This window comes from Squalius cephalus (genome assembly GCF_949319135.1).
Source record: "Squalius cephalus genome assembly, chromosome: 22".
Taxonomy (NCBI): Eukaryota; Metazoa; Chordata; class Actinopteri; order Cypriniformes; family Leuciscidae; genus Squalius; species Squalius cephalus.
The window spans coordinates 2,488,584-2,511,136 of NC_137143.1; the positions used below are offsets into that span (position 1 = coordinate 2,488,584).

General features: G+C 38.9%; 1 protein-coding gene across 4 annotated transcripts in view; it reads left to right on the top strand.

Annotated features, from left to right (window-relative positions):
- col2a1b (collagen, type II, alpha 1b) overlaps window positions 1-19,820 on the top strand; it is a 77,561-nt gene extending 57,741 nt beyond the window's left edge. For all 4 annotated transcript variants that reach the window (XM_079857260.1, XM_079857261.1, XM_079857262.1 and 1 more), the window contains 17 exons: window positions 1,873-1,926; window positions 3,264-3,371; window positions 3,781-3,834; window positions 3,906-3,959; window positions 5,812-5,973; window positions 6,954-7,061; window positions 7,500-7,607; window positions 9,155-9,208; window positions 9,292-9,399; window positions 10,525-10,578; window positions 10,747-10,854; window positions 10,962-11,015; window positions 11,877-11,984; window positions 12,937-13,225; window positions 14,313-14,500; window positions 14,580-14,822; window positions 18,372-19,820. In XM_079857260.1, the coding sequence (XP_079713386.1) occupies window positions 1,873-1,926; window positions 3,264-3,371; window positions 3,781-3,834; window positions 3,906-3,959; window positions 5,812-5,973; window positions 6,954-7,061; window positions 7,500-7,607; window positions 9,155-9,208; window positions 9,292-9,399; window positions 10,525-10,578; window positions 10,747-10,854; window positions 10,962-11,015; window positions 11,877-11,984; window positions 12,937-13,225; window positions 14,313-14,500; window positions 14,580-14,822; window positions 18,372-18,518 (2,001 nt within the window). In that variant the 3' untranslated portion in view covers window positions 18,519-19,820. The remainder of the gene's footprint in view (window positions 1-1,872; window positions 1,927-3,263; window positions 3,372-3,780; window positions 3,835-3,905; window positions 3,960-5,811; window positions 5,974-6,953; window positions 7,062-7,499; window positions 7,608-9,154; window positions 9,209-9,291; window positions 9,400-10,524; window positions 10,579-10,746; window positions 10,855-10,961; window positions 11,016-11,876; window positions 11,985-12,936; window positions 13,226-14,312; window positions 14,501-14,579; window positions 14,823-18,371) is intronic.
- Window positions 19,821-22,553: the final 2,733 nt, after the last annotated feature.

Here is a 22,553-nt window from a genome sequence, read left to right on the forward strand (position 1 = left end):
AAAAACATCTAAAGGAATTATTTTGACAATGCAAAAATATTAAATGCATAGAAAATCAGGAAAAGGCATACACTGACTAAAACATTTTAGTTTTTTTAGTTTCCTTTATTTTACCAGGAAGTCTCATTGAGATTAAAATCTCTTGTACAAGAGAGACCTGGCCAAGGTAGCAGCCATACAGTAAGACAACATGTTAAAATACAACAAAGACAAAATAAAAAGAAATATTAGAACATAGTATCCTCTCAACAAAAACAATCACAAGCCTTCATTACCACTGTCTTTATAATGCCTTTAAATTCACCAATAGACACCAATTTGTCTCAAATTATTCCATGCCCAGGGTCCATGTTCTGTAAAAACTCTAGGTACATTTAAAAGCAAACACTTTGAAGAGTGTAGCTGGAAACTGCCAGAACTAACACAAAGATACGCTGGAAGTTTGCCTACATTGCTTTATAAATAAAAATGTACCAATGCTGTTTTCTTCGTATAGTTAGTGATGTCCAACCCACCATCTCATAAAGAATGCAATGATGAGTAAGGGATTTTGCATTTGTAATAAAGCGTAATGAAGCATGGTCGACTGAATCAAGGCTCGTTAGATTGGAGGAGGCTGCATGCATGTATAATATATCACCATAATCAATCACAGTTAGGAAGGTAGCTTCTACAAGTTTCTTTTTAGCATGAAAAGTCAAATTAGATTTATTTCTAAAATAAAACACAATTTTCACTTTGAGTTTTCTGATTAGATTACAAATATGTACATTGAACAAAAGCTTATTGTCCATCCAAATGCCCAAGTATTTGTAAGAGGATACCCTTTCAATATTGTTACCATCAGATGTATACATGCTAAAATGATCAAGTACTTGTGAATGAGCCCTTTAAAAAAACAGAAAATTTGTTTTATGTGAATTTAAAACCAATTTTAAGCTCACAAAAGCACTCTGCAATGACTGAAATGCAGTTTGAAGCTCTTGCACTGCGTGTGTTATGGAAGGAGCAAGTGTATACATAATAGTATCGTCAGCATAAAAGTGTTTTTTGCTTGTATGTCGTTACCCAGGTCATTTATATAAATAGAAAACAAAACAGGTCCCAAAATGGACCCCTGGGGGACCCCTTTAGATATATTAAGAAAATCAGATTTTTGACCCTCTACATGAACACATAATCAATTATTAATATTTTGTTGGTTCTCTCTTGTTTATGCATCATAATTTCTTTGTATGACAGCCTGGGCAAAAATTATGTCACACAATTTGGCATGTTTCATTGCATTATTGTCACAAATAAAACAGTTTAATCCAAGCACAGCTATGCAATATGCTTACAAAATATTTAACACTGTTAATAATATTTAAATAAAGGGTGAAGATGTCAGTTTTCTAGGCCGGACATCACTTTTGGACACCCTGTATGCCAGATCTTCTCATCGTGATAATTTGGATCTTGAAACACATTTTTGGATTAAAATCTGGCTAAGTTCTTGTGTTCACTGGAAAGGATGGATGTTTCAACTGTGATCAATGCAATGCAGCGATTGGCTGGCAGCGAGACAGCAAAATAATGACATAATACAGTTAGAAAACAACATCATATCAACACACACATATATATATATATGGACAGATGAATGGATGAAATCATTAAATTTAGATAACTTAGTAATCCATGTACAAAGGTTATATATAGATGCTTTATACATATCGCGTTGTACATTCTAGGAAAAGAACATAACACGAACAAGCTGTACGGATTAAGACACGGATCTGTTTGAGCTGATGGAAAGGCATCATTAGTGTACATACAGTATAAGAATGAACAAGTACACATATACTAAAACTGAGGCTTTATCTTTGACAGGGTGACAGAGGAGAGACCGGTCCTCATGGTCCTGCTGGTTTCGCTGGTCCACCTGTAAGTACAGCAATATAATCTTAATAACTGCTGTTTTTTATTTATTTCTCATACATTACCATCAAACTACTGGAATAGCTGTTTCTCAGTGCACAAATAAACATTTCTTTGACCTAGAGGTTACCCAACTAAAAGTGAAACTCATTTTTTCATTTTTGCAGAAAATAAAGTGAAGTTGGAAAGTCAATGCTTATAATTGCTTGATTGTATATGTATTTGATAAAGAACGCACTGAGATGACAGTATTCAGAATAAGAGAAGATAGAAGAGTGTCCTGTCAAATCAGAAATGACGTAATTACATCAGCTCATTACCCAGAACATGGTTTATATGATTTGTTTCTGCTTCTGCTCTCTGTTTGTCTGTTGTCTCTACATCCATACCCGTATGTTGTGTGAAGTATGTCATATTAGACGTTTAAAACTGTTACTGCAACCGTATGGCAGTTTTGTAGCATGAATATAGATGTGAGAGGACTGAACTTGAGCAGTTAAAGCTTTAAGTCCTTCTAAAAGATCTGAAGTGGTCAAGCTGATTCACGAGCTGGAGCTGTGAGAAGGTTTGACAATGTTTTTTCAGCATTGTGGACTCTTATTGAGACATATTTAAAGAAATGTAGTGGAGGGACAAGAAATCATTCAGTTCATTCATAGTTCATTCAGAAATGAATAGACCTGATTTTAATAAAACACCATAATCAGGAACATTTAAAAGTAACATTATAAATGATGAATTAACAGTTGCGTCTGATTAATGGCACAAAAGGCGTTGTTGTCCTTTCAGTGTAATTATTAAAGAGGCCATATTAGGCCTTTTTACAGTCTTGATGTTGTTTCCGGCTCTACTAGAACAGGTTTTCCTCCTTGAATGTTGATTATTCTCCTCATATTCTCCATTGTTGCGGCTCCTCTCTTCCCAGTCTGTCAGTAACACTCTGTTTACTTCCTGTCTCTATGAAGCCCCTCCTTTTGAAAAGCACACTGTGCTCTGATTGGTCGGCTGGAGCAGTGTGTTGTGATTGGTCGAGCGCTTTGAGTGTGTTTGGGAAATGTCCCGCCCCTTTCCATAACCGCCAGTTTAACACACTACTAACTAACTCAACCAGGCCCCGCCCCTTTATACTGCGCATTAATTATTATAATGAGGAAGAAACTCAAGACTACAATGGAGGCGTTTCAGGAGTTCAGGAACACTGACACTGATATAGAGATGAACTGGAGCTTTTTCATGATCAAACAGCAACATTACACACTAAACACAGATGAACATGGAAACAAGCCTGATAGGTGCTCTTTAATATTGCCATTGATTGTTAAATGTGTTATTTGGTGTGTTAGGGTGCAGATGGACAGCCTGGGCTTAAAGGAGAGCAGGGTGAAGGTGGACAGAAGGGTGATGCTGGTGCCCCGGGCCCTCAGGGGCCTTCTGGATCTCCAGGTCCTCAGGTAACATAGGCCAATTTCATTTGCTTTACTGCAGTTCTGTTGTTCGATAGTATTTCTATTTCAATATTATATTTCAATTCGAGCATCTGAGTCTTAAGCCATTTTCAAAAAATGTCTAAAGACACATCTTTTTCGTCAGCACCTGACCAATTAATACTAGCACTTACCTTTTCTATTCTATACTATTCTATTTTTTTTTGTTTTTCTGATAAAAAAACAAAACAAACATGCTATGTGATCTGTGCTAGACTAACTGAGACTTCTTACAGCATTCGTATACTGTTGCCTTCTTGTTGATCTGATTGCTTCTATTGTTCTCATTTGTAAGTCCTTTGGATTAAAGCGTGTGCTAAATGATTAAATGTAAATGTAAATTTCTTCATATTGTTTATTCCTGCTTTGGTTATAGGGACCCACTGGTGTGTCTGGACCGAAAGGGGCTCGTGGTGCTCAAGGACCTCCTGTAAGTGCAAACCAAAGGGTGTTCTTTGTGAATGTCGATCATGAATTTAATTTTTTTAATGATTATTGCAGGGTGCCACCGGTTTCCCTGGAGCCGCCGGTAGAGTCGGACCTCCTGGACCCAATGTAAGTAAATCAATGGACCTGTTCACTAAAAATAGTTCACTGTACAACATTTGGGCTACGTCTACATTAATTCGGATACATTTGAAAACCGAGTTTTCGTTTAAAAACGCTCTATGTCCACACTAAGCGTTTCAGTGCGAATGAGAAACTTTTGAAAACCGCCTGAAAACGCTAAATTCATCTTTACAGCGCATGCGTAAACCCTCACTAAAGCTCACAGAGACGATACAGACGGAGAAATAAATAATAAAGTTATCGCGCAAATCTTCTGACAGGATCATTTTATTGAGCAGAATATCTCCTCATTCACTGATGGTCCAGGTCGCTCTCACTCACTATTATATGTTTGGTGTAAAACGCTAAAACTGCTCATGTTTCACCGCAGGACAGCAGATGTGAGTGTATTCTGTCATCTCTGCAGGACTGTGATATGAAGAGTGTGTGAAGTCACATATTTCAGCAACAGTGTGAGAGTGAATAGCAGATAACAGGCACAACAGCGCTATAAACATCAATATCTATTGGTACAATATGCGTCACATGACTAAACTTACGTCATCGTTTTTAAATGCCTTCATTTTCACAGTCCACACTACAACACGAAAACTGCGTTTTCAAATTGATCCACTTTGGAGAGCGCTCAAAAAAGCTTCGTTTTCATTAATAAAAACGCCGTCTCAGTGTGGACGGAAGGCCAAAACTGAGAGAAAAGATGCGTTTTCAAATGAAACCGTATTAGTGTGGACGAGGCCTTGATTAGTGTAATCGATGTTCTGACAAGCATGCATCAGCACAAACTATCAATGGTCAAGCTGAAGCCTCTCTGTCCATCATGTCCCCCAATGTGTTTACTAACAGTTTCTACATGAGAACATGTTAAAGGTGCTTTACTAAAGCGTAAAAATACCATATGTTTGCAGATATTTAGGAAACATGCTAAGTTCACATACTCGTTTCTCTGAAAAACACATGAAAAACCCAGATATTTTATTTATTATTTTACACGTTCCGTGTTGCCAGTCGTTTTTTTTCTTTTGGTCTGTGAGACTCCGCCCACTGCCAGTTCACCCAATAGTATTGAGACACCCTGGGATGCCAGTTGGCGGGAAACACAGCGAAGAAACTGGGTCAGAGATTGCAGATTCCACACAACCTAAAAAGCCTCTCTATCCATCTAAAAATCTCTATGAGAGCATATTAAAACACGGTTAAATCAACTCATTAACTTTAGCCCTATTCGGACGGGACTAGTTTAACATGGAGAGGTGTGGTAAAGTAATTATTACCAGAGCTTCTCTGTGATTTTAGTCCCGTCCGAATGTGTATCTCAGTGATCATCACGGACAATATCAGTAAAGATTACAGCGACTTCTACCTTCAGTAAAAAGGTCCGGAAAAATGACCTCAGGTAATACTAATCCTGTGCGAATAGACCCGCTGTAAATATGTACCTAAATATTTCATAATTTCCTGTTTAAAAGTAGTTTACCGCGTTTTTTCAAGTATGGAGATGCTTGAAAAAGCATCAGTTGCGTTCTAGACGCTGGGACGAGTCTGTGGCAAAACTCAAGTGTTTCACACACACCATCAGATCAGAGAGAAGATCGACAGCACTTGTTAGAGGAACGAAACATCTTTTAGCGTTAGATAAGTGCCTATTACCAACACAATCCAATCTGAAGTTAATTAATACATCGTTCGACCGGACATAACTGTTTTATATATATAAATATAGGTTATATGTATTTGCGTAATCAACAACAATCTCTGATACTTTTCATTTGAACTGCAGTACCTATTTCGACCACTAGCTGTCAATCTTACAGACTGCACCTTTAATGTCCGTTCTCAGGGTAACCCGGGTCCCTCTGGTCCTGCTGGTCCTCCTGGTAAAGATGGTCCGAAGGGTGTTCGTGGAGACGGCGGTCCTCCTGGAAGACCCGGAGACGCTGGGTTACGTGGATCGGCTGGTCCTCCTGGTGAGAAGGGAGATCCTGGAGAAGACGGTCCTCACGTATGTAGCTTTACTGGATCTCATTAAACGTGCCTGTTTTTCTCAACTTTGACCTCAGTAATAACTCACACATGACTGCAACCTGACATTATAAACTTGTACTTGATAAGCTTGACAAGCTCCTGTGCCTCAAACACACTGATAAATCAAGAGAAACCATACAGAGAGTACAGTCAAACCCAAATTCATTAAGACACCTTCAACATTTCTCACATTATCACAGTTTATTTGCTATAGTTTAGAACATGGTAAAAAAATATGACGAGAACTCAGTTGATATTTGACTGGTTTTGCCCATCCTTCTGTTAGACTGTCTCACACATGAATTATGTTGAATATCTGTCAGCTGTTAAATTTAACTACACAATTAGATAATACCAGTTTAGCTCAACCAATCACCAAGCAATGCTTCATTTTGTTCAGTCTGTGTGTAAAAAGAGCATTAGCAATTAAAGAAAACACACTTCAGCAAAACATGATCAGCTCAAAGTGTCCGAATCATTTCTGGTCCCAAATGTTTATTAATGTTACTGGTAGTCACTGTATGAAGAATATTTGGGTATAATATGTCACAGTTTACTTTATTTTGCTCTCCTCACTTACATAAATGATCTATAGTGTCCTGATCACACTAGTAAAGACATATCAAAAATTATATCTGGTGTCTGAATAATTTTTGGTTTGACTGTATATTCCCAGTCCTGTGTGTTAGTGGGGCAGGAAGTACTTTTCCCAGTTTTAGGTTTGATCGTTTTTCCCCCCAAAATATATTTATTGGCATTTGCTTGAACATTAAAACAATAAAATAAAACAAAATAATGAATGAATATTAAAAGAAATAATAATAAACACATTACAGGAAATCTAGAACAAGACTAAAACATCAAATAAAATAAGAAATATACATTTTGATACAGTTCACAGCCTTTGATTGTAAGTTGCGATGTGTGATTGTGTGTTTCACTTCTGTCCCGCTCCAGGGTCCGGATGGGCCGGCAGGTCCTCAGGGTTTGGCTGGTCAGCGTGGGATTGTTGGACTCCCGGGACAGCGTGGAGAAAGAGGTTTCCCTGGCCTTCCTGGACCCTCTGTGAGTCCCACAGAAACACACGGACATTTACTGTCCTAATGATGAAAATACATCAACATTTATGATGGAAAAGTGACGGGAATCCGTGTCAGTCATCAGCTTTCTATCAGATTTTCCTTTCAGGTGGACTTTATGTAATCATACTTTGCCAGCTGTTGAGTTTCCAGTGAAAATGACAAACTGATAATATGATCAGAAAGCTTCTCATGTTTGATGATCAGCCAGTGAAACCCATGCCTTTGCTGTAAATGCATTATAAAACCCACAGCTGCAAGATATGGACGCACTTTTTCTGCCAAAAAATGTCAATGGCAGGGAAGCATTGCGCCATAAATAATGGAAAATTCCGCAGTGGCTTGTTAACCCATGTTACATGGCCAAATGCAAAGCTAACATTGGTAAAAGTAACTAAATGGCATTCATGAATGCCCATCACAGGGTGAGCCTGGGAAACAAGGAGCTCCTGGTGGATCTGGAGACCGCGGGCCGCCTGGACCTGTGGGATCACCGGGACTGACCGGAGCCGCTGGAGAACCCGGGAGAGAGGTACGGTACAACCCTGGGGATTCACTACGGTACAACCCTTAAAATCAACCAGTTAAATAAACAACCCTGATGATTTCCTCCGACACCACCATTAAAATCAACCAGTAAAAATGTATGCAAACGTTTTGGGATCTCACAATGTTGAGGCCGCACCTGAATTATATTTTTCAGATGAAGAGGCTAATATAATTTTATCTACACTTTATTTCAACGACTTTGATTTAGTAAAGATGGTAGCAGATTTGAATGTAAAAACTGCTAAGAGTTCAATCTTTGATCTTATTGATCAGTTTCTGAAATTAGAAACCAACAGAAAGAGTTACATGACCAACAATAGCAGTTATTTTACACCAGATCAAGTGGCCCAGTTCTGAATTGCAGAATTGCAGGAATCATCTGCAGTTGCTTCCACAGCGGGTTTATTTATTTATATTGCACTTTATACAGTACAAAAGCAGCTGGTTCAGCCCACATCTGGATCCCACTCGAATGCCCACTGTTAAAATCCTTACAATAAATCCTTAATACAATGAAGTCCTTTAAAACCCCAATCCATTTTTTGATCTTATCGTGAATAATTCGTCTATGGATATATAATTTCGCTCAGTTTTTGGACCTTGTAATCTTTAATCAAACCTGTATGTAAGGCCATGCTGCACTTCAGCCAATCACATTCAGATCGGCCTCCATTCTGGGCTCACAATGCTCACTTTCACAACCGACAACCGACTGGAGAAACTCTGCTGTACCTTTTGTTCAGAGGCACTTCAAAAGAGTCCACACACTCCACAAAAGACGAAAGATGTCAAAAAGCGAAATAAAGTCAAGTGCTTTTATGACATTTGTGACATTTTGATCACATGCGACCTTTCTCAATGCCAAACTTACAATGCTAAGTGCAGGAGCCATTTTAACTGTTGAAGTCACATGGTTACATAGATCACATGATCAAGCCAAGACCAATTAATGACCCAGACATAGTGTTAGACAGCATGCTATGAGAAGGAAGAAGAAGGAAAACAATTATTATTTTTTTACTTTTTGTTCAAAAATGTGGAAACTAATGCAGGAATTGCTAATTCTTCACATAAAATGTGGAAAAAATACCATTAAGAGTCAGTTTTTACGTGATTGACAGGCCTGTGCTGCAGTTCTTTGGATGTTTTGCCCCCCAGGTCTCCATGCTGGTCACATGACTGAACAATATAAATGCTTTTGAGGAGGTTAATCAATTTCCCAACATTGTCAACGACATGCCGAAGATCATGTGGCATCTTTTGCCAGTCAAGGCTTGTCTATGCATTGTACAGTAGATCCACAAGGATCTCGGAGCATCCTCTATAACCGTCATTGATTTCGTATCATCACTGAATTTTCCCAGTTTATATTGTACTCTCTCACAGATTTGTTCAGTTTATTGAAGATTCTTTACTGAAAGAAAACAACAAATTGAGATTAGGCAAATGCATTGATTTGTATTGATAGCATAAACAATACATATTGTACAAGAGCTCACGATGAGTTTAATATTATATATTGTTTTTCAGGGCAACCCTGGATCTGATGGTCCTCCTGGCCGAGATGGTTCTGCAGGAATAAAGGTGTGAGATGTAGTGTTCGTGCATCACAGTGTGTTTTCCGGTGTGCGTTGCGCTCGCTGACTGGCTGTGGATGTTCTGTTCAGGGTGACCGAGGTGACACGGGTCCTGCTGGCGCTCCCGGTGCTCCGGGCGGTTCTGGGGCTCCTGGTCCGGTCGGACCCACTGGAAAACAGGGAGACCGAGGAGAGGCTGTAAGTACAGATTCCTAGAGCTCTGTTATTTGTGTTGAGGAAATGACCAAACATTGGAACATTGTGTCGAGAAAAGGGTTTGTTTTAAAAAGTTTGGCTGATATCATCTGATCCGTACAAAATTAGCCCTGAAATAGTTTTTTACCAACAATGTAGGCTAATACATACACATGTTGTTAAATGTTCTCAGCTTGAAATTAATAAAATTCTTTTTTTTTTTTTTAGAAATATATCACTTGATTAAACCAGTTAACAGGCTAGAATTTTCTAAGCCAAATTAGCCATAAATCAGTGATTTTGTGTTAGCTAGTTTAAGGGTCGACCTTGAGATTCTGTTCAGCACTGATACCCATGGATTGTTTCTCAACTCAGTGGAATGTGTATGAGTGGCTTTAATGCACTATAAACGCTATAAAACATAAATCAAAATGAGTCTTGAGACATTCCAAGTTTTCTTAGTTGAATTTCCCTTTAAATGTGATGTTGCATCTGGAAAGTGTTATAGCTGGATGTATTATAATGTATTGAAGTCCTCCAGTAGTCAATCATTTTATCTCTTAAAACTCATCTTTGATCACCAAAATGACATATTTAAGTGTTTTTCCCTTTAATAAAATGTCTTCATGCCTTAAAATATCTTGAATGTAACTCGACACCCTTGCCTCACGGTTCTATGAATATGCAAATGAGCCCCGCCTCCACTCACTCACTCAGCTCAGAGATCCACTGGTTGACGATCACACGTTGATCTGATTGGTTACAAGGTAGTTTGTGATGTCAGAAACACCAGCGATTTCAAAGCGTGTTTTTGAGACTGTCTTTGGTTCACTGCAGTTTTAAAGAGAAAATACTCAGCAATGCTGTCGACTTATGAATTTACACATGGTTTGTCTTAAAGCATATTAAACACAGACACATAAACAACAATAAAGGCTGGATTTTCACCACAGGGGAACTTTAAAGCTGCCGTTAATAAATACTAAAAGGCTGTAAAGCATAGGTCTTGCACAGTCCAGTGTAGTGCTGGAAAATAATAAGGAAAAAAAAAAGGATTAACGACTTTAAAAAGATGATTTTAAGCCAAAAGATGAACATGTTTGACACAATAATTACATTTAATTGCAGGGACCTAAAGGACCTTCTGGACCTCCGGGGCCCGCTGGAGCTCGGGGAATGCCTGTAAGCACTTTTCTTGTCACACGTTAATAACACTTTGGACTTTTCCTTGCTTTATGTATTTTGCGCCAGTTATAAAAATTCAAGTGCTGAAACTCAACTTCTGCTTTCAGTGTAGAATTCAATGTAGAATTAATGTGCAGTTGCAATGCCCATGTCCATTAATCACAGGGACCACAAGGACCGCGTGGAGATAAGGGAGAAGGCGGAGATTCAGGTGAGAGAGGACAGAAAGGACACCGAGGTTTCACCGGTCTTCAGGGTCTGCCTGGGCCTCCTGTAAGTTGATATTTATTCGTGACATTTGAACTAAAGCATTCTGCATACAAATACTGTGGTAACATGTGATACGATAACTCAAAGACATCTGTACAATCCACACACAGGGTCAACCTGGTGACCAAGGTGCTTCTGGACCTTCTGGACCCGGTGGAGCAAGAGTATGTACCCAGGAACCCTAACTGAACAAATATATATGGGAATATACTGCAAAATATATACTTTAGTCCCCAGGAAACCTTACTGAACAAACATATATGGGAATATTCAGCAAAATATATACTTTAGTCCCCAGGAACCCTTACAGAACAAATATATATGGGAATATTCAGCAAAATATATACTTTAGTACCCAGGAACCCTTACGGAAACAAAAATATAAGGGAATATTCTGCAAAATATATACTTTAGTACCCAGGAACCCTAACTAAACAAAAATATATGGGAATATACTGCAAAATATATACTTTAGTCCCCAGGAACCCTTACGGAACAAAAATATATGGGAATATACTGCCAAATATATACTTTATATATATACTATATATATATATATACTTGAGTAAATATATCTGCAATATATTACACATGCAGTACCATATCTGATCACTTATACATCTATATATTATGAAGTGTATTACTGAATATAAAATTACATACATTATGATATATTATTAAATATGTGGTCACGTATTTTCAATATATGAAAAGTGGCAATTCCTTATGTTTTATTCAATATATTGTAATATATTAACACAATATATTATTTTGTATATTTTTAAATATACTGTTAAACCATTTAGTATATTGATCATTCATATATAGGGAAATATATCTTCTTTTCATAAGGGAATATACCATGTACCCAGAGTTTAGCTCCAACCTCAAACACACCTGAACCAACGGATCAAGGTCTTGGTTGGACCTAAACTCTGGAGATCAGCAGGATCAGGATTAGAAACATTTGGACTATGCAAACTGGTGACGCTGTGCTGAGACTCAGACTTTCTGTCTCATTCCAGGGACCGCCAGGCCCTGTTGGTCCAGCTGGAAAAGATGGAGCAAATGGCTTGCCTGGACCTATCGGACCCCCCGGACCTCGTGGTCGTTCTGGAGAGACTGGGCCATCCGTGAGTACCAAAGCGAACACTAGATTTACACATTGGTTCCCAACCTTCCTGGAGTATCCTGGAAGTACATCCAACACTTCACATTTGGGTTGCCTCCCTAGTTAAAAACACACAGTTCGTAAAGACTAGATTTGCGGTACTCCCAAAATGTGTGCTGTTGGGAATATTCCAGGGCCATGGTTGGGAAATGCTGGTCTTAAAATGCTGCTTTTATGCTCTTTTACAGGGATTGGCATCTCTTAAAATAGGTTTACATTACATTCATTCAAGGTCAAAAAAACACTTTATTTCCTCATAATCTCCACTGCAGCATCAGCTCTATTCTCAGTGTCTGAAACGGTTTGATCAAGGATTCAGTCTCTCTAAACCCCGCCTTTCTGAGAGCTACTCTGCTCTGATTGGTCAGATGGCCCAGTCTGTTGTGATTGGGCGGCCATGTCAGAAACCAAGAGCTCATTATCATATCTGAATCTCTGCTCTTGATCCTCAGTGATACGAACAGTAACGATGGCGTGGGTTTTACCGTATCATCAAAGTGGATTTGCTCTGTCAGCAGAAAACAGCGTCTTCTCCACATGAACAACACGAACCAAACTCTTCCAGTCTCAGATAAACTACAGTGTTTGAGGGTCAAAGTAGACGTTATTCACGGCATTATGCAAATCTGTTACAAACCTACGCAGATTCAGCAGGAAGTGAGACTGGAGTTACTGACGACTCGTTTCAGTTCAGAATCACTTCTTTCTTTTGAGAGACAAAAACTCAATTTATCTCCACTTTGAAACTTTGCAAACCTTTTACATTCACAAACAGCTCTATTACACACTCCATGAAAGGGAATATCAGAAAAAGCATAATAGGGGCACTTTAAATATTCTGATAAAAAGGCTGCATATAATTAAGGTCACATAACAGTAAATAAGTGTCTGTAAAATACAATGCTTCTCCAAAGGGCCCGCCTGGAAATCCTGGACCCCCCGGTCTCCCTGGCCCACCGGGACCTGGCATCGACATGTCTGCGTTTGCTGGTCTGTCTAACCATGAAAAGGGTCCTGATCCCTTGAGGTACATGAGGGCAGACCAGGCCGCCGAAGGCAACCATCAGCACGATGCCGAGGTGGATGCCACTCTGAAATCCCTGAACAACCAGGTCGAGGACATTCGTAGCCCGGACGGGACTAAAAAGAGCCCGGCCCGGACCTGCAGAGACCTGAAGCTCTGCCACCCGGACTGGAAGAGCGGTGAGTGAGCGTCAGAGGCGTGTGTGGTTAACGCCAGACACTGAGGCCGCTTTTACACTGCATGGTTCAAGTGACCCAATTGCGATTTTTTTCCTCCCACGTGGCACAGATTGGATATGACCCACGAACGTGCAAGCAGGAAAGAAAGCACATGGATTCTGATATTCTCAGATCAGTTTCAGGCCTCATTCATATGAGGAAATAAATCGGATGTGAATCGGATACGTGCATTTGTGCCTGCCGTGTAATTGGACAGATCGGATATTCCTGTCAATGCGAATCGTACGTCATTGAAAAAAAGTGACTTTTTGAAACATTTCGCAGAACAGATATATCTATAACAAATAAAACATCTGTAGTTGACTAGCAGAGTATTAATTTCGTTGGTTTGTGTTAAATCAGAGGCGATCTGGCGCTGAAATGTGTCGCGTTTGAAATCATCCTGAGTGCTCGACGGCTCATGCTTCAGTCCCGATGTGGAGATCCAGTGAAATCACAAAATAAAATGCATTCAAATATGTCCCTGCTCTTGATATACAATCTCTGATGAACACATTTGGTTTTAATGAGGAAAAACTGGTTTTTAACTGTAGAAACAACAATAAATGCTAAACTGGAGTGGCAGTCTTTTTAAGCTAAAAATGTTCACAGCATCCAAAAATCAAATTAGAACCGTCTGAATAGTTTTGAAATCACTTGTACCCGTCCTGATCGAGAGAACAAATCCAGTCTTTCACTCTGTCTGTGTCCGTTGGAGTCTTTTAAAATTGTGCGCCCGCGCAATCTATATCCATAAAATACATTCTAAAACACTTAACGTGAAAAACGTTTAACGACTTAATCTCCTAAAATAGTTAAATTAAAATATCAAATTATGTAAAGAAAACGCTTTACTATAGGAGGAACGCATTGCATTCATATTCTGGGTTCATCTGCTTATCTGCACATAGTATGGATATAGTAAAAAAATCTGAATTGGGCATCAAGACCTGCAGTGTAAATGCGGCCTAACAGTGGAGTTCATGTGGGAGGCCTAGAAAAGTATGGGTAAAATGTGTGGTGTTAAGAAAGTTTACTCTCTCTTTAGGTGAATACTGGATTGATCCTAACCAGGGCTGCACCGTTGATGCTATCAAGGTGTTCTGCAACATGGAGACCGGCGAGACTTGCGTCTATCCAAAACCCACCAACATCCCACGCAAGAACTGGTGGACTACCAAGGGTTCTGAACGCAAACATGTTTGGTTTGGAGAAGCCATGAATGGTGGATTCCATGTGAGTTTCTTGAGGACCGTTTTCAGAACAATCCTTTAGGATTTAGATAATCTCTGGCTAATGAACTCTCTTTTCACAGTTTGGCTATGGAGACGACAATCTGGCTCCTAATACAGCAAGTATTCAGATGACGTTCCTGAGACTGCTGTCCACAGAGGCCTCGCAGAACCTCACATACCACTGCAAGAACAGCATTGCCTATATGGACGAGGCCACTGGAAACCTGAAGAAAGCTCTTCTGCTCCAGGGATCCAATGATGTGGAAATCCGAGCGGAGGGCAACAGTCGCTTCACATACAGTGTTCTTGAAGATGGTTGCAAGGTGAGGAATCACTTTTGACCTCTTTTGAATAGGCTTGGGAATCAAGAATTTAAAGAAAATACTGGAATTGAATGTAACCTGTAAAAGTTGATATGCAAAATGATACAAAGGGAGTAAGTAGACAATGCACCTCAGGCCCTGTTTACACCTGGTATTAAGTTGCGTTTTGGTCGATTGGATCACAAGTAAATGAGTAGGTGGTCTTTTGTGGCTATTCGAACACGTTCGACCACATGAGCGTTTACATAACGAAAGAAATCCGGTCGAATGCGTTTTTAACTGCCTCTGGAAGTGGCCAAAAGTGGACAAGCTCAAATCATTTTAGACCCCGTTTACCCTGTATCCAGCGTCGTCCACTTGTGATCGGATCAACCAAAACAAATCTTAATACCAGGTGTAAACAGGGCCTCAGTGTTGTTGTCCTCACTGGTTGTGCTTTCATTGCAGTGTGATTCACAAACTCAGGAAATATTGGTTTACTTGACGCTTAAAGGATTAGTTCACTTTCAAAAAAAAATTTTGCTGATAATTTACTCACCCCGATGTCATCCAAGATATCCATGTCTTTCCTTCTTCAGTCGAAAAGAAATTAAGGTTTTTGAGAAAAACATTCCAGGATTTTTCTCCATATAATGGACTTGAATGACACACAACTATTCCAATGTTCAAAGAGGGTTCAAATGTCCGTCTCAATGCAGCTTCAAAGTCTCGAGTCGAGAAATAAGAGTCTTATCTAGAGAAACGATCGGTCATTTTCTAAAAAAAACAAAATATATATATACTTTTTAACCACAAATGCCCGTCGTGTACCATCTCTGAGATGCGCCACGTATTACGTCATCTAAGTTATTTGTCTGTGTACTCCAGTTCAAAAAGGTAGGGAAGGGTGAAAAATGTCATCTCATTTTCTCCTCCAACTTCAAAATCGTCCGACATCTTTGTTTTAATTAATTAATGAAAAAAATTTTTCGTGACCTTTCCAACGTGATGACGTAATATGTGGCGCATCTCAGAGATGGTACAAGACGGGCATTTGTGGTTAAAAAGTATATATAAATATTTTTTTTTTTAGAAAATGGCCGATCGTTTTGCGAGATAAGACTCTTATTTTTCGTCTGGGATCGTGTCGAGACTTTGAAGCTGCATTGAGACGGACATTTGAACCCTCTTTGAACATTGGAATAGTTGGTTGCCATTGAAGTCCATTATACGGAGAAAAATCCTGGAATGTTTTCCTCAAAAACCTTAATTTCTTTCCGACTGAAGAAAGAAAGACATGGATATCTTGGATGACATCGGGGTGAGTAAATTATCAGCAAACATTTTTTTGAAAGTGAACTAATCCTTTAATGCCCTGACACACCATGGTTGGGCCGTTGTTAAGTGTCAGTCATCCCAGTTTTTGCATGTGTTCTGCACTGTCGGCACTTGTCAGACCCCGTCGGGGGATATTTTGGCCGATTAAAGATGTTGAATCAGCATCTGTTGTCAGTGAGGGAAATCTGATTGGCTGTTCAGCATGGCAAACAAGTCAAAGCAAGACTATAAAAGCGAAAGTGATGAAAGCGAACAAAGAAGTCAAGACGGTGCAGAAAGCTGTTCTAGTTTTACGTCATCTTACCTGAGCTTATCTTTCAATGCTCGAATATTTTTATAACAACATGAGCCGCCTGGAATGAAGAAAGCGATCAGGTTTATATATACGCAGTTCTAGTTTAGGTTTCCCTTTTTGAATGCAGAATATGGACTATTAATACCTGCTGATATAGACAGATATTTCATTACACAGAGGTGTAGAACGCACATTAGTTGACAGTTGCCTTTAATCCCTTTGGTGTGTTCAAGCGTAGCTTTTGAACTGAGACGCAGGTTCTTCACCACTAGTTCTTTGACGTCGGCTTGGTGTGTCACGGCCTTTAAATGACTTGAATCAATGTGATTACTGACTATTATTAAGTGACATTGGCCCTGTTTACAGCTGGTATTAAGATGAGTTTTGGTCGATCGGATCACAGATAGACGAGGGAGACACATTCCTGTTTACACCTGGTGTTTTAATTAGTCCACTTTTGACCACTTCTGTCCTGATTTCTTCGAGGTGAGGGTCTATGGGCGGGTAAATGTGTGTTTTTTCAGATCTTTCGATCTAATGGGCAAAGTAAGCTTGTGAAATTTACATATAAACGCGAATGGAGACGACGGAAAAACGCACCGAGAGCATCAGCTTTAGTTTCTGCTCTGACAACCGCAAGATCACGCTGAACGCTGTGAGTGTGTGTTAGAAATCCGGAAAGTTGAGAGAACATTGTGCTTGGTACGTTTTTTTGTCTTCAAACCAAACTTGCGTCTTCAGCCGACAAAGTTTAAATCCCGTCTGGCTTGTGCGCTTCCCATAATGTTCCACATCAAGTCAATAGGCGGAGAGTAGCGTCTATTTTGGCTGTTTGAACACATTCAACCACATGAGTGTTTACACTACGAAAGCAATGCGTTTTCAACGACCTCTGGAAGTGGTCAAAAGTGGACAAGCTATAAACTTTTCAGACCCCGGCCCAGTTACACCTGTATTTGGTCCACTTGTGATCCAATCGTCCGAAACGCATCTTAACACCAGGTGTGAACAGGGTCATTGTACAAGAAGAGATACACATTCTCAAACAGAGATCTGATGTATTACAGTTTTTTCCAATTGCTAACACACAATTTTGCAAACTAAGCTGGTTTTATCAAAATACTTAAGACAATTCACAAAACCACACTCCCAAACTGCAAAATACCTCATATATCCTGCAAAATGAAGCATTGCAACCAAAACTACATATAGCATTATCAAAATCAAACTTCTGCACGAAATGGCCCTTCATTCATATTAGCAGATTTCTGTCTGACCAACGACACACTGTTGGCTGTAATGAAGAGCGCTCTCATCTTCAGTGTGCTTCGCCATAACACTAAAATAGTTCAAATTGTAGAAAATTCTTCAGATTGTTCACAAGCACAGAACTATTTGCAGACACACACACATGCTGTTGAAATATTTTTTTAATTTTCACCAAACAAGTCAGTGCAACATACGCACAGCAGACATATTTACACTGGACTGAACACAAATATGCTCACAAAAAACAGTAAACTGAAAAAGATTGAATTGTTATTTAACCATTGAGGTGTGTGGTCAGGTGACACATGTATCGGCCAATCAGATCATGGACTGTCATTTTGAATGGCAGTGTTTTGAAATGGCAATCATGTGACTTTATGTCAGATTGTTGTGTGTTAAGTGCGTTTAAAAAGTGCGTAATGTGTGTAAAGCAGAAAATGTGTTTAGACTTTTGGAGACTTGAGAAGAGGTTTTGCTCTGTGTGTGTCAGTGTAAATAATTGTGCTGTGTGTGTCATTTTAGTGTGTTAGCAATTGGAAAAAACTGTAACTGGCAACTAAAATGTGAGAAGGTTTATCGTGCGTTTTCTTAGAGGCCATTCACACAGAATGCGTTTTTGCTTTGCAATGAAAACAGTCCCTTACAGTCGAGGTCTTTTGTCCCTACAGAAACACACAGGACAATGGAGCAAGACGGTCATCGAGTACAAATCACAGAAGACTTCACGCCTACCCATCGTGGACATTGCACCTATGGATATTGGAGGAGCAAATCAGGAGTTTGGAGTGGACGTGGGCGCCGTCTGTTTCTTGTAAAGACGAAACCTGGATGCAGAACGAATGAGAGAGACAACACACACTCGAGAGTGAGGAACAAAGAAAGAGAGGAACTAAAGACATTTTTTAAGTGGGACATCTTTTTATGACTAGAAGAAAAAGTGCTTCCGAAAGATTTTTTTTTAATAGGATATGCACTGATAGGCACTAGCAGTTCATCTGTGACTGACCGGCAGACAATCTCCCATCCCAACCCTCACAGCCCTCCGGGAACATCTCACAATCCAACCGAACGGTACATAAGGGAGTATGCCAGCGAAAAAGACAGAAGTAGAAGTGTGTCTTGGTTTTATTTATTTATTGTTAAGGTGCTACCCCCCCCCCCCCCCCCTGTGCATTTGGATCAAGCGTTGTACATCAGTGTAGAATGTTAGCATTTTCATCTACGATTATTCTCTGATTTTACAACACCCTGAACTTTGAGAACCACATGCAAGTGTTCGTCTTTCTTGTCGCCACAGTGTATGTAAATTGCTGTGCATTAAAACATAATCATTGGTGCTAATCTTATTAAACACCCTGCATTTTTTTCCAACGACCAGATATATAATAGACATTTGTTTGTTTGTGTATATGTGCGCGCACGCTGAAGCTAGGCTTTCTTTCTACAGTCTTCTCACCTCAGTATTACATGTACTTCTAAAGGAGACCTTTCACATAAGTGGTCTGAAGCCCAGTTTAGAATTTTTATTTTTAAGCTACCTCACGCTGGACAGAACAATTACAGAGAAAGTAATGCCTTACTAATTTGTAAAGTCAGCATAAAGCTAGAGTCCAAAGTCAAGTCACCTTCATTTATACAGCGCTTTTAACAATATAGATTTGGCTTTACAGCAGCTCTAGAATAAAGTTATTGTCCAGCTAAAGTTAGTTTTGATTTATTCACTTCCGTTGCAAAGACAATTAGTTAGTTAAAGATAAACAGTTATTTTACCTCCTCCATCCGACTCTTTATAATATCACTTTATCGATCGGCCCCAAGCACATCTGATAAAATGACCTTCAACCGGTCTCCTGTCCTTTGAGAACCTATAATATACAGTATGTGATGGTGGAAAAGCTAAGAGCTGTCTTAATATTGCTTTTATTTTCTTGTGTTATGGTTTTAATGAATGCAAATGTTAGAAATGTACAACTTTTTTTTCTTCCTTTGGTTTTAGATGCACTCTTAGATAAAGGGTAAGAGCTACTCAAGCGCATATCAACCCATCTTGCTTACAATATGTGCGTTGTGTTGCTTTAAGTTGCTGTTTTTGCTCAAATAAAAGGATAGTACATCTTTTTTCGGTTATGGGTTACATTGGTGGGTTGATCTATTTTGCCTGTTTGTTTTTTTATTTTTTTTGAAAATAAAGAAAAAATATAGCATCACAGCTTAAGTTAAATAGTTCCTTATGACGGTCATTCATATTTCAGATAATATGTACAGATAATACAGTGTGCAGTAGCACACAGAGTAGGATCTGCCAGTCTGGTTAGTGTATTTATGTAAAGTAAATTTCAACTTGTACATTTGTGCTGTTTTTCTATGACTTCTTACCTTAGCAATAACAGATAGAAATCATTTCTATGAAATAAATAGAATAATGATGGTATATCTTCTATGGTTTTTCTTATGGCATGGCTTTGTGTTTCAGTGAGGATATTAGAGTGAAAAGTAATGTCATTTCAGCGGCTCTCGGGTGCCAGACACCACCAGCAGTTTTGATTATTTATATAAAAATGTCATGGCCCCCAGAATATTTTGTTGTTTGAATATCTGAACATGAAGAAAGAACAAAGCCTCTGCTTTCAACAACAACAAAAAACTGTTTTATTCTAGTTTCATGCATTCATTTTCTTAACACTTGACTGTGGGTAAGGTCCTCTTCATGGGTTCATTCAGTAAGGCAACTTTACAGATTACATGTGCGTAAGCAATGCTTCTGTCGCTTGTTTCTGCTTTTTCTTCGCATGTGTTTTGATCAGGAGATTCTGTACTCTTTTAGAAGATGTAGTGCCTACCGTATAACAGTGAAAACATGGATTGCTGGAAAATGTGGTAGGGAAAGAGTTAAGTATGAAAACACTGTGTAACTGTGTAAAGAGCTTGTGACTGCTGCTGTTTGTCCAGTGTGATACAAGCAAATAATAATATCAAATGTGAGTAGCCTAGGCCACAATTAAATATATAAACATGGTGTCACATTTACCAGAGATGAACTGGTCTGACCCCAACCTGGTAAAGGCTATAATGGTCATATTTATTTGTTCATTTATTTTTAATCGTTTAACCTCAGTGACATTCGGGAAAACAATCCAGAAGAGCATCTAGAGGAACTGGGAGACTTGCTGGACTTATTGATAGAGTCAGAGAAGAGAAATCCTGACACCTTCTGGAACTTCTTTGAAGAGCAGCTGAAAGTGACATTACAGTAAGAGACGTGTGTGTGAGTGTGTGTGTGTCACATCGTGCCCATCATAAAGAAGAAAACGCAATGAGATTACCTTCATCGTACCCGGGACAAATGAACATGGCACTCGGGCAGTGCTAAAGGAAACCAACACTTCCATCCAAACATCAGATGGACGTGTACGCTGCAGGGCCTCATTTATAAAATGTTGAAGAAACCGTCCTACATTTGATCGATAATTTTAACCTCAGTGTTAAAATTATCGATTTTAACACTGAGAGAACGAACGTTTTCCACCTCTGTCTTCCAGAAGAGAAATGTCTGCTTGTTTCAGCCACTGAATAACAAAAAAAAATAAAAAAAAATAAAAAATTGGAAAGGGTAATTGCGAAGTTCACATCTCGCAATTACCTTTTTGTTGTTTTAAAGCTTCCTTAGAAACCTGTAAATCGCAAATGATCTAGAATGAGTTGAATGCATGTTCCAGATCTCCGCCTCCTGATGCTTTACCTGAGAATAGAGAGCGGCAGGAGTTGTTTAGATTTCCAAATACCCGCTCTCGGACTCTCATCTGCCAAATGGTTGAAGAAAAAGTGGATTATGCACTAGCAGTACCGATTTTAGTGTATGCACTCTAAATGGTAAAATGTGGGGTATGTTTTCATGACAACGTTGTACTAAAAACGCGTTTTTCGCGAAAAAAAAACAAAAAAAAAACAACAACTGTATTCTGTGTCGTGTAAACGGCCCTGAAGTTCAATTCTGTGTGTGCACACGTTTTTATAAACGAGGCCCCAGTCACTTCAGGAAAAGCATATGTCTGACACTAAAAAGTGACAGAAAAAGTACACTTTTGCAAAAAAACAAACAAATCCAGGACACAGTAAAACAGTAAGAAGTGAGCAGTCTGGTTCAACCCAGCACAAACGCTATGTTTAAAGTTTAAAAGTACTTTTTAGTTACACATAAATCATTCTTTGATGTTTCAGTTTAAGCACAGCAAGGAGTAAAGATCTTAATTATTACAATATTGGCCAAAAGTGATGTCCAGCCTTGGAAAACTGACATCTTTACCCTTTATTCAGTTATACATCAAAGATTTTGTAATCATTTTGCATAGTTGTGCTAAGAGTCAAATGTCTTGTTTGGGCCAGGCTGTTATACAAACAAATTATGAACACATGCAAAAACCAGAGAACCAGTTAAATATTAATAACTGATTATGCTGTAGTCAATGTATGCTTTTTCAAAAAATGTTTGCATAGTAAAATTAAACCTGTAACTGTTGTTTGCCAGATCATTTCGCCAGATAAATACCTTAACCAAGTTTAGTGTTTCGTTCTTCCCTTATATTTAAAAAACATATTTCCCTCATGTATTTTTGTAGGGTCATTGAAAAACAAATATCTCCTTCCAACTTCTGTATGACCAAACTGTTAATTTATTAGGCCGAGAACAAGGTCAGTATTTTCATTATCTGTATAAACTCTGTTACGCAGATCACTGTAAATGTCTAGGCTGCTGTTTTTCACTGATGTGAAATTTATTCCGTCCAAAAGGATGCAGAAATAATATATATTGTGAATAATCCACAATCATTTTTCATAGTGAATACAAACAA